The sequence below is a fragment of the Mobula hypostoma genome, chromosome 1 (assembly GCF_963921235.1).
Source record: "Mobula hypostoma chromosome 1, sMobHyp1.1, whole genome shotgun sequence".
Taxonomy (NCBI): domain Eukaryota; kingdom Metazoa; phylum Chordata; class Chondrichthyes; order Myliobatiformes; family Myliobatidae; genus Mobula; species Mobula hypostoma.
Window position 1 is genome coordinate 209533431 of NC_086097.1, and position 15089 is coordinate 209548519.

A 15089-nucleotide genomic window follows, 5' to 3' on the forward strand; every position below is an offset into this window, starting at 1 on the left:
AATTCCATAATTGCCATGTACACTCATGAAAAAATCACCTGTAGCACTTTTCTGTCAAATTTGAGGTACGTCAATGGATAGATTCACTCAATGAGCTGGAATTCTGGAATTTACTCCTATAACATGACCCAAGATCCCAATCAGGACTGCTAAAACTAAAGAGAAATACATGCGGACATTACAGGCATAATACAACCCCTGTAATGGTCATTGCATGTCAGGTAGATCTGAGAGTTCACTGCATTATAACAGTGATATCATTTAATTATGATATAGAGTAATAAAAATAAAATACAGGTTGAGCACCATTTATCCAAAATTCAAAATCCAAAATTTTTTTGAGCATTGACATGACGTTACAAATGTAAATTCCACAAGGTGCTGGGTCTCGGGTGACATGCAGAACGCACCACAGACAGTTCTGAAAAGTGACCTCCCATTTGAACCGAAGTTAATGAAAAATAGAAAAAAATACTGCATAAAGTGAAAAATGAAAATCTCAATCACGTAGTGAAAGAGTGGATTCATCAGCATCGGACTGAACATATGCCGCTCGACGGTATGCTGATCATGAAACAAGCAAAGATCTATCACAACAAACTGAAAATTGAAGGTAATTGTGAATATTCAGCAGGCTGGTTGCAGAAATTTAAGAAAAGCCATGGCATTAAATTTTTAAAGATTTGTGGTGATAAAGTGTCTGCTGATCGCGAAGCAGCAAAGAAATTCATTGATGAGTTTGCCAGGATTGAAGCCGATGAAAATTTAATACACTGAGCGGCTGCACCAGCACGTACAGTATGTGTGATGAACAAGTGTAAGACAAAGGTTGCTTACGGGTAGCACATAAATTCAGAATCAGGGATGATGGCAATGCAAAACAGCCACTACCTGTCCACCTATGTAGGAGGCCAAGGTAGTGATAGCTTACCTTTCTGAAGGTTCAATGTACAAATTACTGTTTCATGCTGAAAGTTATTTTAAAAATTATATGAAACTTTCTGCAGCGTACGCTATGTGTATAGGATGAACATGTAATGTAGAAAGAATTCTTGTTTAGACTTGGGTTCCATACCCAAGGTTTCTCATTATACAGGTACAAAAAATCCGAAATCAAAATCTGAAAAAAAAACAACCAAATCCTGAAGTACTTCTGACCATAAGCACTTTGGATAAGGAATGCTCAACCTGTACAAATTTTCAGCAGAATAATCATTTGCAGTGAAAGGAGGTATTTATTGAAAGAAGAGAACACGACCATATCCAAAAGTTTGTGGGTTATTAGAAATAGATGATACTGATGGAACAACAGAGTCAGGAAGGTCTAAGGCAGAAATTTCATTCTCTCAAAGGTTAACAATGTCTTATTCATTTGAATAAGCTCCCCAGTTTCTGAAATAATATGTAACACTTCACAGTACTGCAAGCAGTAGTTTAGGTCTTTGGAATTTCCCATTGAGCAATGACTGGTTTGAAAGGAATAAAGGAACACAGGAGCAGCACACGCAAAATGCTGAAACACTGAGCCGTGCTGAAGGGTTTCGGCCGGAAATGTCGACTGTACTCTTTTCCATAGATGCTGCCTGGCCTGCTGAGTTCCTCCAGCATTTTGTGTGTATTACTAGGATTATTTCCAGCATCTTCTGGTTTTCTCTTGTTTGTGAAAAGAACACAGGGACATTTCTATGGTCGATCAATGTAATGATGTGTTTAAGGAGAAAGGCTCTTCACGTAGCATACTGCAAAGTGCTTTTTTTTTCTTTTCACACTTACCCTTGAAATATCTGATCATTTCATGTAATGTGCTTTATTACTTGATAATAAATGCAATTTGTCAGCAATTTTACTTTTATTTCAGATGGCTCAGTCTGGATTCAGGAACAATGGCACAGCTTTACATCACAGGTTTGTACTTATGATCTTACAGTCTGGTGTCTTAGCACCACTGAAATGAGTGAAGTGTCTCATTTTGGCGTTCATTATTATTAACTCAATTAAAAAATGTGCTCATGGTTATGCAGCACTGTTCCTTAAATTAAGTTTTGAGCACTTTCTAATTTCAAATTTCTAGTGTTTGCAATTTTGTGCCACTAATTCTCTTATGTCCTGTGACAGTATGTGCATTGATTGCTCTGTGCATTCAAGTCAGATGGCTGGAATCATGTAAGGGGAAAAATCTTACCTGACAAATCTGTTGGAATTCTTTGAAGGAATAACAAACAGGATAGACAAAGAAGAATTGGTTGTCATTGTGTTCCACGGGGTTCTGTGTTGGGACCGATTCTTTTTATATTATATGTCAATGATTTGGATGATGGAAGTAATTGCTTTGTTGCAAAGTTTGCAGGCAATATGAAGATAGGTGGATAGGGCAGGTAGAAGAAATGAAAGGGTTGACTATTTTCTAAATGGAGTGAAAATGCAAACAACTGAGGCACAAAGGGACTTGGGAGTCCTTGTGCAGGATTCCTTTTAGGTTAATTTACATGTAGAGTCTGTGGTGAGGAAGGCAAATGCAATGTTAGCATTCATTTCAAGAGGACTAGAATATAAAACCAAGGATGTAATGTTGAGACTTTTTAAAAGTACTGGTTAGGCCTCACTTGGAGTATTGTGAGCAGTTTTGGGCCCCTATCTTAGAAAAGATATGCTGAAACTCGAGAGGGTTCAAAGGAAGTTCATGAAAATGATTCCAGGATTGAATGGCTTGTCATATGAAGAGCATTTGATGCCTTTGGGCCTGCATTCACTAGAAATCAGAAGAATGAAGGGTGACATTATTGAAACCTATTGAGTAGTGAAAAGTCTTGCTAGACCAGATCTGGGGAGGATGTTTCCTATGATGGGAGAGCGTAAGACCAGAGGACACAGCCTCAGAATAGAGGGTTGTCCTTTTAGAATGGAGATGAGGAGGAACTTCTTTAGCCAGAGAGTGGTTAAGGCAGGAGATTGAGGCTGAGAGGAAAATTGTATCGGTCGTGATGAAATGGTGGAGCAGATTTGATGGAACAAATGGCCTAATACCACTCCTCTATCTTATGGTCTGGATAGAGTCGATGTTGAAAGAATGTTTCCTACAGTGGGGTAGTCCAGCACCAGTGGGCACAGCCTCAGAATTAAGAGACATCCATTTAGAACAGAGATGAGGAAAACTTTCTTTTAGTCAGAGGGTGGTGAATCTATGGAAGTCATTGTCACAGATGGCTGAGCAGGCCAATGCATTGGGTATATTTAAGGCACTCAATTAATCAGGGCGTCAAAGGTTATGGGTGAAGGCAGGAGAATGGAGTTTGGAGGATTGATGTACCAACCGTGATGAAATGGCAGAGCAGACTTGATGGCTGAATGGCCTAATTCTGCTCCTATACCTTATGCTCTAAAAACAAAATAGATTCAATATTAGAAGCAGTGAGTTCTCCAGGACAAGAATAGTTGAAACAATAGGTTTGCCGGAGAGTTTGTTTGGGAAACCGTGAAGGCAGTGAAGGACGGATCTCCGGAGGAAGTGGCTGTCCAGGAAACAATAAACTGGTGTTTCGTGATGGGGGGGAGGGTGTGGAAGTCTAGAGGGAGACATGAAAATAATGCTACTTAGATCAACTGTTATCTTTAAGTAAATATCTATTCATTCCTGAATAGATAGATTGTAATCATATATTTTTCAGATAGGTACTTATTTGTCTAATGTGCTTTTCACTAAAATTATTTTTTTCCAGAAAACTATGAAAGAAAATAAAGGAAACTGCACACCAATGGTAACAATGAAAATAAATCAAAGACAAATCGGTTGGATCAAACACTAATGTCTAAGCCTTTTCAAACATCCTTTATAAATAAACTCAGAAAAGAAATCCAGATTTAATCCAAGTTGTGTTTTTCTTAAAGTCTTTTTGTATCAGTTGATTCCAAGTAAATAATTACAATGGAAAGCAGTGAAGCTTAATTTGATAAGAGAAATCAATACCTACTAGAACCTGACTCTCTCAGTAAAGATTGATATTAGAAAGGTGCATATCTAAAGTGATATGTTTTTTAGCTATATATTTTGTGATTATTTAGATTCTCAATATTGGATCTCTCTCTAATTTATCATGTAAGAATGTAAATAAATAGAAAAATTTTAAAAGTAAATTATAATTTCATGTCAGAAGATAGCCGATACGATAGTTTCAGAAGAAATAATACCTGATTTATAATACACCAAAATGGATTTAGGTTTTGCTTTGAAATTTAAAAATTCTGTCACAATTGCCTGTGTTCTATTAACAATTAAAAGTTAAGACAAAATAATGGGGCACAAATATGATTTAATAAATGCATTCTGTAATATTAAAAATCAATAAATAAACAGACAATGTTGAAATAATTGATGTGTCAGACACCATCTGTGGAGAACAAAATGGAATTAACATTTCATCTGGGTGACTTTAATCAAAACCTTACTGAAATTGTTGTATTATTTATTATTGCTAAAAATCAATATTGTGCATAATATGAAATATATTTGAATGCTTTGGGAATAATAACAATAGTAGTTTAAAAATATCCTTGTCAACTAAATGTGTTCATAATATTTTAATTAATCAATAAAATATGTATTAGTTGGATTTACTGTGATTTTAGCTGTGTTTTTTGTTATTTTTTTCTTCTGAAAACTCCTGCTCAGCTTCCAACTGTACTTCTTTTATTCTATGACACCAAACCATGTCAGTACAATTACCATTCCATCAATGAAGTTCAATAACCAGACACAACTCTTATCAATATTCTTACCCATTTGTTTCAAAGGTCCCTTGGCTATTCTCCACCCTCCATAAAATTCAGCTCATCCAGAACTTTGTTGTTAGACTATGAATTATTCATTATTTGTCCCTTTCTTTTTTTACACGGGCTCCGGGACTATCAATGTACTGAATATAGGGGGAAAAGTACAAGTTGTCAGTACTGTAGCACCCATTTAACACTAAACTAAAATATGAAATTTACCACTTTACCTTTAATCTCAATACTTTGTAGCTTTTGGTCTCAATAGACTTTAACATTGGTTTATCAGAAGATAAAAAGGGCTCTACAATGGATAGTTAATACTGCGCAACACATCACCAATGCCAGTCGCCCTGCCATCAAGGAGATATGTAGAGAAAGGAGCTGTGAAAAGGCCAGCAACATCATGAAGGATCCCACCCACCCTGCTTACCTGTCCTGCTGAAGGGTCTCAGCCCGAGAAGTTGACTGTATACTTTTCCATAGACGCTGCCTGGCCTGCTGAGTTAGAACATAGACCACAGAACAGAGGCATCTGCAGCACGTTACAGGCCCTTCGGCCCACAAAGTTGTGCCGACCATGTAACTTACACTAGAAACTGTCTTGAATTTCCCTACCTCATAGCCCTATTTTCTAAGCTCCGTGTACCTATCTAAGAGTCTCTTAAAAGACCCTATTGTATCTGCCCCTACCACCATCACCGGCAGTGCATTCCACACAGACTCTGTGTCAAAAATCCTCCAGCATTTTGTGTGTGTTGCTCGGATTTCCAGCATCTGCAGATATGTTTGTGATTAGTTTCCCCTGGTTGTCCCACTCCCATCAGGGATGAGGCTACACAGCATCCACAACAGGACCAATCGACTCAAAACCAGCTACCTCTCCCAAGCTGTCAGGCTGATCAACACCTCCTCCCACACCACAACCCCCCACCACCACCACTACCTGCACATCAACTACTGCTCTCCTTAGCCTCTTGGCACCCTTTATCCCCCTCTCACTTTACACTTACACTCCACACCTCATCCCTACACTGCCAGTCACCGTCCTACTGTGTGTTCATGTGCCCTGCTGCCATCTAGAAGAATTCCTCTTGCTAAGAGACACTTTGTCACCTTATCGTCGCCTGCCAGTCACCATATGTACAGATACTCCTGTGCCTAGTGTCACTTTTTGTATCTGCTATCATCTATGCACCTAAGCTAATCTTCTACATATATGGCCACACAGTTACTTGTACATTTCATTTTATAGGATTGCTTTTATACATATAATTATTGTGTTCATTATTTTTATTGTGCTTTTTAGGTTTTTACCGTGTTTATTTTAATGCTGCATGATTCGGAATAACAATGATTTTGTTCTCTATTACACTGGTCTACTGAAGAATGGTGAGAAACAATCTTGAATCTTGGAGAAACAGCAGCAGGCTAGGCCAACCAGTCTCTTGATTTTGCTTCTCCATTCATTGTCATAGCTGATTTTTTGTTTATCTCAGCACCATGCGACCTCCCACCTTCCTTGTTTCCTCAAACATCAGTTGCAATTTGGAACACAACTAATGACTGATCCTTCACAGGCCTCCAACGTAGAGAATTCTACAGTCACCGTCCTTTATCCTTATGTCAACTCTAAACGACCCACCCTTTATTTTGACACAGCGACCCTTTAATTATTTTTCTTTCTGATAATAATGTGAAAAATGTGCACCTAATACTTTTTAGAAGGAAGAGGAGATCGAATTGGGGCAGTAGCAATCTGCCATTGACACAAGATTCTGGCAGGCTGGTTTGTAGGACAGGTGCCCATCTGGTTTTCCGTTTCTAGTGCGTGACCGCAGCTTGCTCTACTGCGTCACTTGTTTCAGGCTTTCCTTTCTGCTCGTTCATCTTCCATCTAGCGCCTTCTGATATTCTCTCATTTGGTGTCTCATGTCTTGTTTGGCTTCCTATTGCTTCAGGAAAATTTCACTTCTGCCGTCATTACGCTCTTACGTTCACAACTTAAGCTGTTCGCAGTTCGTTTTATTTCATTTCCTGAATTTAGCCCGGGTTTTCCCTTTACCTTTTCTTAAAAATATTGTTTCTCCGTAATATTCTCAGTTCTCATAACGGGTCCACACCCAAGACTTGCTCATTTGTTCTCTCCACAGTTGTTGGGCTATCTGCTTACTCGCTCCAGTTTTCCCTTCAGGTTTGTTTTCAGATTTTGGCGTTTCCATTATGTTTGACTCGTCATAAACTTGTATAATTGTGTATAATCAATTTAAAGGGATTGAGTATCAAGGTCTAAAGATCAAAATAGAGATAAATGTATGGCCGTAAGAAATCTCTCGAGCATGCTTAAAATCAGGTATTATCTATGCTAGCGACATCTATTGGGAGAATATCAAGGCTTAACAATATTTTTTTACTGGTAACCTTCCTAAATTGCACCAGCCCATATTTATTCCACAATGTTATCTTACCTGTCATGCCAATTATTATTTTATTGTGATACTAATGAACAATTTGCTTCCTCTGTTATATTGCCTAACTTTTGGCGATTGTTAAATTAATAAACTAGGCGTGAAAGAACTAATACGCCCTATGGGGAAAGTTACCTCGGGATCAAGAGTGCAGCAGATGTTTTAACCAGCCCCCAGGAAAAAGGATGCACTCAGATCAAAAGTGCAGAACGTGCGTTTGGAAAATATTGTAGGAGGATGATGATAATTAGAGTTACAATCGTGCTCTGGAGTAACATTAATTCTGAAAGAAAGAAAATGTTGCAATTGATCAGTCAGCCAGCACGTGTGGCGGGAGCATGGAAGGTGGGAGATCCACCTTCAGAGCCAAAGTTTGAGCGAATGCCCACTGAGCGCGAGTCATTCGAGTCCCTTTATTCTTCCAAATGGGCAGATCTCTCCATCAATAAAGAGATAGCGGAAGTTTAGCGGTGGATAACGAGCCTCACACACCGGAAGTGGAGGTCGCCCTATTCATTGGCAGTAGAGAGGGAGAGGGAGAGAGAGAAAGAGGTGAGCGGGAAGGAGAGCGAGAAGGGGGTGTGGAGAGAAGGAAGAGCGAGGCTGATGGCTGCCAAGTCGGACGGGCTGTTAAAGATGATGAAGAAGAGCGACGTGGCTTTTACTCCCCTGCAGAATTCCGAGCATACCAACTCCGGGCAGCGGCAAGAGCACGGGCAGGAACAGCGGGAGGAGGAGGAGCAGGAGCGGGGCAGCCCCGAGCCCGACTCGGCAGCGCTGCCCTCCCGGTGCTGCACCGGGCTGTGCCGGGGTCGCTGCCTCCGCTTCGCCCAGCACCAAAGGTACACGCTGTGGGACGGCCTGTGGATCGTGGCCGCTGTCACGGTGTATTTCTCGGACGTTGGCACGGACGTGTGGCTGGCCGTGGACTATTACCTGCATTCCCGTTACTGGTGGTTCGCATTGACTCTCTTCTTCGTGGTGCTGGGCTCGCTGGTCGTCCAGGTCTTCAGTTTCAGGTGGTTCATCCACGACTTCAGCGCCGACAGCGGGGCCGGCGTCCACACCGGCAGCCCGGTGGACGGCAAGGTGCTGAGCTGCGCCGGTGGGGTGGGCGAGACCGATGCTCGATCCCCACAGAGGCAGTCTCCGAGCACCAGGACTACTAACACTAGCAAAGGCAGCAAAGCATCCTCGTGTTCCTTCTGCATCTGGTTTCTACAGTCAGTCATCCACATCCTTCAGCTGGGACAGCTCTGGAGGTAACTTGCATTCAGTACGTTGTAGATGTGGGAAAGGTAAAGCACCTTCAATAAAACAAATGGAAATCTACTTCAGTAATTGCGGTTCAGACCCTTGGACCACACATGTCCCGATACTAGTTCTGTTCGTATGCCAGAGTCTGGGTAACATATTCCTGCAAATGCAGCAATGTTCGGATGCTAATTGTAAGTGGTAGGCGTGCACTATTTAAGCATGAAGTCGGTGTGTATAAATACGTATTTGAAATGAGGTGGTTGGCGACAAGTGCAGCTCTTCTGATTCCTGCATTGGTTTGTATGGTGTAATTCTGCAGCATCTTAAAAATGTTGTCATGCCTGCAACCCGATAAATTCAGATGTTACGTTCGGTCTGTTCTCTGAAATATGCAGACAGTCCATTTTAAAACACGCCTCTTGCCAGTGTAGATTTTTCAGACCCATCATTGTTAAGCTGATAGTTTTGAGAGGTTAATAATAAATGTGGATGTCATTGCAGTAATAGTTATTATAAATATTTGTCATAGTAATTGGTGGCTGAATGAAGAGTGCATCAAGAATACACAACCTCTTAAGGAAAAAGCTATTTTTGTGCAGACAGTATATCTGACAAGAACTATACTTTAAAATGTTATGCAGTCAAGACGCTGAGCTCACTGTTCAACATGCAGACAACCAATTTTATACACCCTTTTTAAAATATATACAAAAACTGAAGTTGGGAGATAGCATCGTCGTTCTAAACGGGCCGGTGCGTGGCTTCCACTTTAACTGTGGCGCCTCTTATAATGAAAACAGCTCCCCTATAATTTGTAAAACTGTTTCTTTGTTTATTGTTGTTGGATACTTCAATTCGTTTGCAGTCAACCAGTAATTTTGTGATTATACTCTGTGTTAGATTATGCATTGCATTTCGTGAGTATAGGACTTCAGCGAAAACAAATCAGCGCACTGTTTGTGCTACAGTTTTGAAAATAGCCGGCGCGCTGCTCGACGTTTCTTTGGGAAAAGGAAAGATCAACGTGTTTAGTTAAAATTATCTTACCGAGATGGTTTTATTTATTAAGTTGTCTGTGGGATGGACAAAGATCTTTATTGAGGCGTTGACAGTCGGCAGATCAGTTAAGGACTGATCGTTCAAACTGTTGAGTAAGACCAGAGTTTGATGGTATTGTGGTGGAGCTAACGTGCAAGCTTTAGAAGAACATACCTCTTTAAATGATTAATGTTGACAGCTGCTTCTGATCTCCAATCAGCATATTCGGCGGACTCTTAAACATTACCAAAAATCATTGAAAGTAGTGCCAGAAAATAGAGAAAACCGTCTGAAGATTGAACCTTTCTGATTTTCATGAAGGAATTGAATGTGCATTTTGCCTCTGCACCGATTGCAGATTTGAGATTAAACAGCAAAAGTAGTCTAAAGGCACCTACTAACTGTAGAAATAAGTCAGACTGTTTAAATTAATTTGCCACGTGTCCTCTCCGTGATAAGCTACAACTCTGTATGTGACCTCATTATTTTTTCTGTAAAATTTTGGACTTGTGGAAACAAAGACTGTGAATATATGGTGTACACTAATGTACAGTAAGAATCTGTTCTAATTTAGCAGATCGGAAGCTGAAATTTAGTGCGAGTGTAATTTGGCTTTGAATGGTGGTAAATAAAAAAAAGTAAGACAGATAATGACAATTCTGAAATGAGCTGAAGATATAATTGGCAGCTCAATACATCACCTTTACCCTTTCATAAGTTTGAAAGAGCAGGTTCATAACTGATTTGTGGCGTGAACTAATTTCACAAGTGAAAGCACATTTGCAAGGCACAGCTGCTCGATTTTGTATTCTAGCTGTTCAATAGCCATTACTCAGGTTGTGTGTGAAACTGATTTTTCACATCATGGACCATTAGGGTATAATTGTACTGTGTGATGTAATTGTTGTCTACCAGTTATGACATGATCCACAGTTCTGTGGCACTGTTGATCAGCTGAGAAGTGGAACATAATTTATCACTTGACTGGTGATACATTACAAAACCTCATGCCATAATCACAAATGTACTTCAGTTTCAAAGCCAGCTTTTTCATGCATTAGAAAATGTATGGATATATTTCTAAATGCATAAAAGAGTAACAAATACAATCTGCTAAACTTTGATCAGGAATAATGATATCAGTGCTAAGTCAACAAGCATGGGAAATCTACTCTTTGATTTTATAATACTTGGTTCACTTTTGATAGGCAGATGTCCCAAAAAATCCATATATTTTTGTGTGCAATTGTATACTGGCAAAGAAACTAGAAACCCTCTGTACAGCTGCGGTATAGGATCATAGAATGCAGAACAAACTAACTTGCACATTAATCACTTATACATAAAAGCAGTTCCACTGAGTAATTCCCTCTGCCACAAAAAAAAATTATGCTCATCTGGCCTAGTTTTAATACCTGGGGGATTTGGTCAATCTATAGAAAATTATGGATGAAATATTTTTAAGCAGCTTGGGCAGTTTTGTAGGTAAATGTTTCAGTGAACTAAAAGTTTAAGTTAAATGATGAACTGAAAGGCTTGTGGTTCAGCAAGTTTGAACAGTTTGTGAGCAAATAAATTTTAAACTTAAGAACCTTTTATTGTTATTTCAGGCATCCGTTGGTCATGCAAGACCATGGATCTGCGCCTGGAAAGTCTTCACTCTCCAGGGCACAGGCCCGGGCAAGGTTGTATGGAAGACGAGCAATTGCCCATGCTGCAAGTCTCCCCTCTCCATGACACCAATGTTGTCCAAGGGGAGGGCATTAGGACCCATACAGCTTGGCACCAGTGTCGTCGCAGAGCAATGTGTGATTAAGTGCCTTGCTCAAGGACACAACATGTTGCCTTGGCTGGGGCTCAAACTCACGACCTTCAGGTAGCTAGTCCAATGCCTTAACCACTTGGCCACGTGCTCACACATTGTACTTTAATAAGTTATTGAACCAGAATATTTTTATATAGTTAACAATTACTCCCATGATTTTGAATCAGTGCTTTAGCAATCAATTAATTATGTAAAATAACTTCTCATTTTACATGTCCATATTGATTTGTTAATTAGAGTTATACAAAACCACAGTAGCAAAAACCTGAAATAGAAACTACTGAAAACATTCAACAAACTAGGTAGCAGGTGTGGAGTGAAAAATAGACTTTCAGGTCATTTGAGTGGCTAAGTATTGCTAGCATTTTCTGTTTTGATTTTTAAGAAAGCATTTTTTTTTTTTTGGCAGGTATCCTGTAGAGATTTTACCAATGTTATTGTTACTGTCAGTTTGTTAGTGTTCTGTTTTACCTATACAGTATTTGGGAATATGAACTTCATAAATATAACCTTTCTTTGTGCTCAGTACCTAAATATTGCTTAATTTATTGGCTGATAGTTTGTGTTTAAAAGGGACTAAATTGGTAAATTAATTTATTGTCACGTACTGAAATGCAGTGGAAAGTCTTGCGTAACATGCGACAGATCGTTGCACCACAATAATGCATTGAGATAGTATGAGGTAGGACATTAACCGAATGCAGAGCAAAGCATTACAGTTACAGAGAAAGTGCTATGTAGGCAGACAATAAGGTGCAAGAAAATAAGGAGATGGACTGTGAGGTCAAGAGTCCATCCTTATCACACTAAGATGCTGTTTAATTGGCTTGTAACAGCAAGTTAGACACTGTCCTTCAGTCTGGTGGTGCATACTTTCAGGCTTTTGTCTCTTCTGCCTAATGTGAAGCATGAAAACAGAGAACTGCTGGGGGGGGCGGTTGCGGGGTAGGGGCTTTGATTATGTCAGCTGCTTTACCTAGGCAGTGCAAAGTTTTGACAGAGCCCGTGGAGAGGAGGCTGGTTTATGTAACCTGCTGAGCTACATTATGTCTACAACTTCCTAGAGTTGCTTGTGGTCACAGGCAGAGCAGTTGCCATACCAGCCTGTAATGCATACGGATAGGATGCTTTCTGTGGTGCATTGATTAAAATTTGGTGAGGGTCAAAGGGGACATGACAAATTCCTTTAGCCTCCTGAGGAAGTAGATGTGCTAATGAAGTTTCTTGGCTGTGGCTACTGTGTGGTTGGACCAGGACAGGTGGTTAGTGTTGTTCGTTCCCAGTACTTAAAGCTTTTAATTTTGTCTACCTGAGTATCATTTACATAAACAGGAATATGTGCACCGCCACCCCTCCTTCCTGAAGTTATTGACCAATACCTTTGTTTTACTGATATTGAGGAAAAGGTTGTTGTCATGACACCATATGATATGTTCTCTGTCTCTTTCCTCCACTCCAATGCATTGTTATTTGAAATATGGCCCACTGTGATGATAGATGAAAATGGAGATAAATTTGTAGACGGAGTTAGAGCAGATTATAGTGACATAGTTGTGAGTGTACAGGGAATAGAGTAGGGGAGGTGAGGACACAGCCTTGTGGGTCACCCATGTTGAGAGTAATTGTGACGGAGTTGTTGATGTCTGGCCTTACTGATTGTGGTCTGTTGGTCAGGAAGTCAAGGATCCAGATGCAAAGGGAGGTGTTGAGTCTCAGGTCAGGGTGTTTAGAGATGAATTTGGTTGGAATTATAGTACTGAAGGCAGAGCTGAGTCTGTAAGTAATAGCCTAACATGGGTGTCTTTACTCTCCAGATGCTCCAGAGATAGCCAAGGAGATGATGTCTATTTAGATCTATTTCAGCAGTAGACCTACTCCTAAGATCAGCAATTTTTCACATGAATCATACATTTTTAAATTTTCATGGGATGTGTTATTGTCTAACTTTATCTTTAGCATTAGAGATGATAGAATAATAGTGAGGAAATAAGCAACTCCGTCCTATTCATCCACACTGACTTGTGAGCACTCACCACACATTATTTGGTCTTCTTTGCCCAAGTGATTCATGTGTTCATCTCTAGACACTTCTTAAAAGGGGTAAGTGACCCTGCTTCAACCTCTCTCTCTTTTAGGAACTTAAGCTGGGTGAAGTTCTCCTAATATCGCTTCTTAATTTCTTCCCCTTTACCCGAAGCCTATGTGCTGTCATTTTATCTGGTAGTATTACTTATCTTTCCCAGCAATAAGCTCATAAATGCATTCCTACTTTTGTATTGTATATGATTTTCTATGTTAGCTACTTACTTGTACCTTGTTCCATCTTCTCTTTATGTTCTGTTAGTTAAATGCAACTGATCACTTTTTATTAAAGTGTCATATTTGCCTTTTTTTTCTGGTAAGCTGGAGAAACATTTTTCCAGGTGATTGTACAATATAAGCTGCAAAGTGACTTTTGTGTCCTATATGTAGACAAATAAACAGCATTAAAAAAAACTTTCTTTTGATTGTAACATTTTCTCATAAACTGGTGGGTGAAGCAATTGATATTGTTGCCTGTTTGGTAAATTTGAATAGTAGTAGATCATATAATAAAAAGGTTGAGATTTTATGACATTGCACATAGGATAATAGATAATGCAAAGAAATTAAATTTTGTGTTCGAAACCGTAATATGTCAACCTGTTCCAGAAAGCATTTAATTAAATAAGTCTTTACTGATCATCAAAATGAATTCCAAATTTAGAATTAAAACTGAATAAAGTGGACTCTGTGAAAATGTGTAAATGAAATTTGGAAATTACATTTTCACAGCAAGGTGGTGAAGGGGAAGTATGAAATATGCACATTAGTTTGCATATTTTACAAGTTCTCAGTTAGTTGGAGAGATGGTTCATTTGCAATAACAAAGAGAGATCTAAAAGCACAGGGGAATTGGTTCAATAATTGAACCCCTCATCAATTTGATGGAAGTTATTTGAGAAACTGAGCCTAAATAACAAAATCACTTTCCTTAACATTGGGTGAATTACATAATATGTTTAAACAATTAAGCAATAGAGAGGAACGTTTTGCTAGCTAAAAGTCAGAGCTAACAAATTGATAACATACAATCTAGTGTTTCATCTGTTGTAAAAGATTGATTTAAATTCCAGCCCCAGCCGACCTTTGCATTCTGAGCAGAGGACCAGTTCCTGGCCAAATGCAGTGAAGTTTTCAACATGAATTAGATCACTTTTTGTGGTTAATTTGGGCACCTAGTCAAGGTGGTTAGTATTGAATCACCTATAGATTTAAGTAATTACTCTTTATCTTCTCTTTTAATTATTCATTTACAGCATTGTAGATGGCAGCCAACTCCTGCCATTATTTTAATTTTGGACTTTAGGAAAGAGCAACATCAGAGAGCAACCATTTTAAAAAAAAAGCCTGTAATAATGGTGGTTCTGCATCACCCAGTAAACACCTTAAAATGTTACAACCTGTGCACTGTTCAGCACTTTAACTGTGGATTGACTTAGTTGGAGGAAGTAAGGAATGGGAATAGAACAGATCATTTTATTTACAAGTCTTTTAAATTATGGTAGCAGAGGAAAAGATAGAAATGACCTAGGCGCATCAAGGATGATTACTAAACATGAATTTGCCCAAGCATAGGAAATATTCACACAAAAGGGTAACATGCTTTGTACACATTGTGACAAGATGCTGCAAGATGATATCCAAGTTGAAGATAC

General features: G+C 39.2%; 1 protein-coding gene across 3 annotated transcripts in view; it reads left to right on the forward strand.

The window, feature by feature from the left end:
* The first annotated feature begins 7638 nt into the window (after positions 1-7638).
* Positions 7639-15089, forward strand: part of xkr4 (XK related 4) — a 327821-nt gene continuing 320370 nt past the window's right edge. For all 3 annotated transcript variants that reach the window (XM_063063667.1, XM_063063677.1, XM_063063686.1), the window contains exon 1: positions 7639-8494. In XM_063063667.1, the coding sequence (XP_062919737.1) occupies positions 7839-8494 (656 nt within the window). In that variant the 5' untranslated portion in view covers positions 7639-7838. The remainder of the gene's footprint in view (positions 8495-15089) is intronic.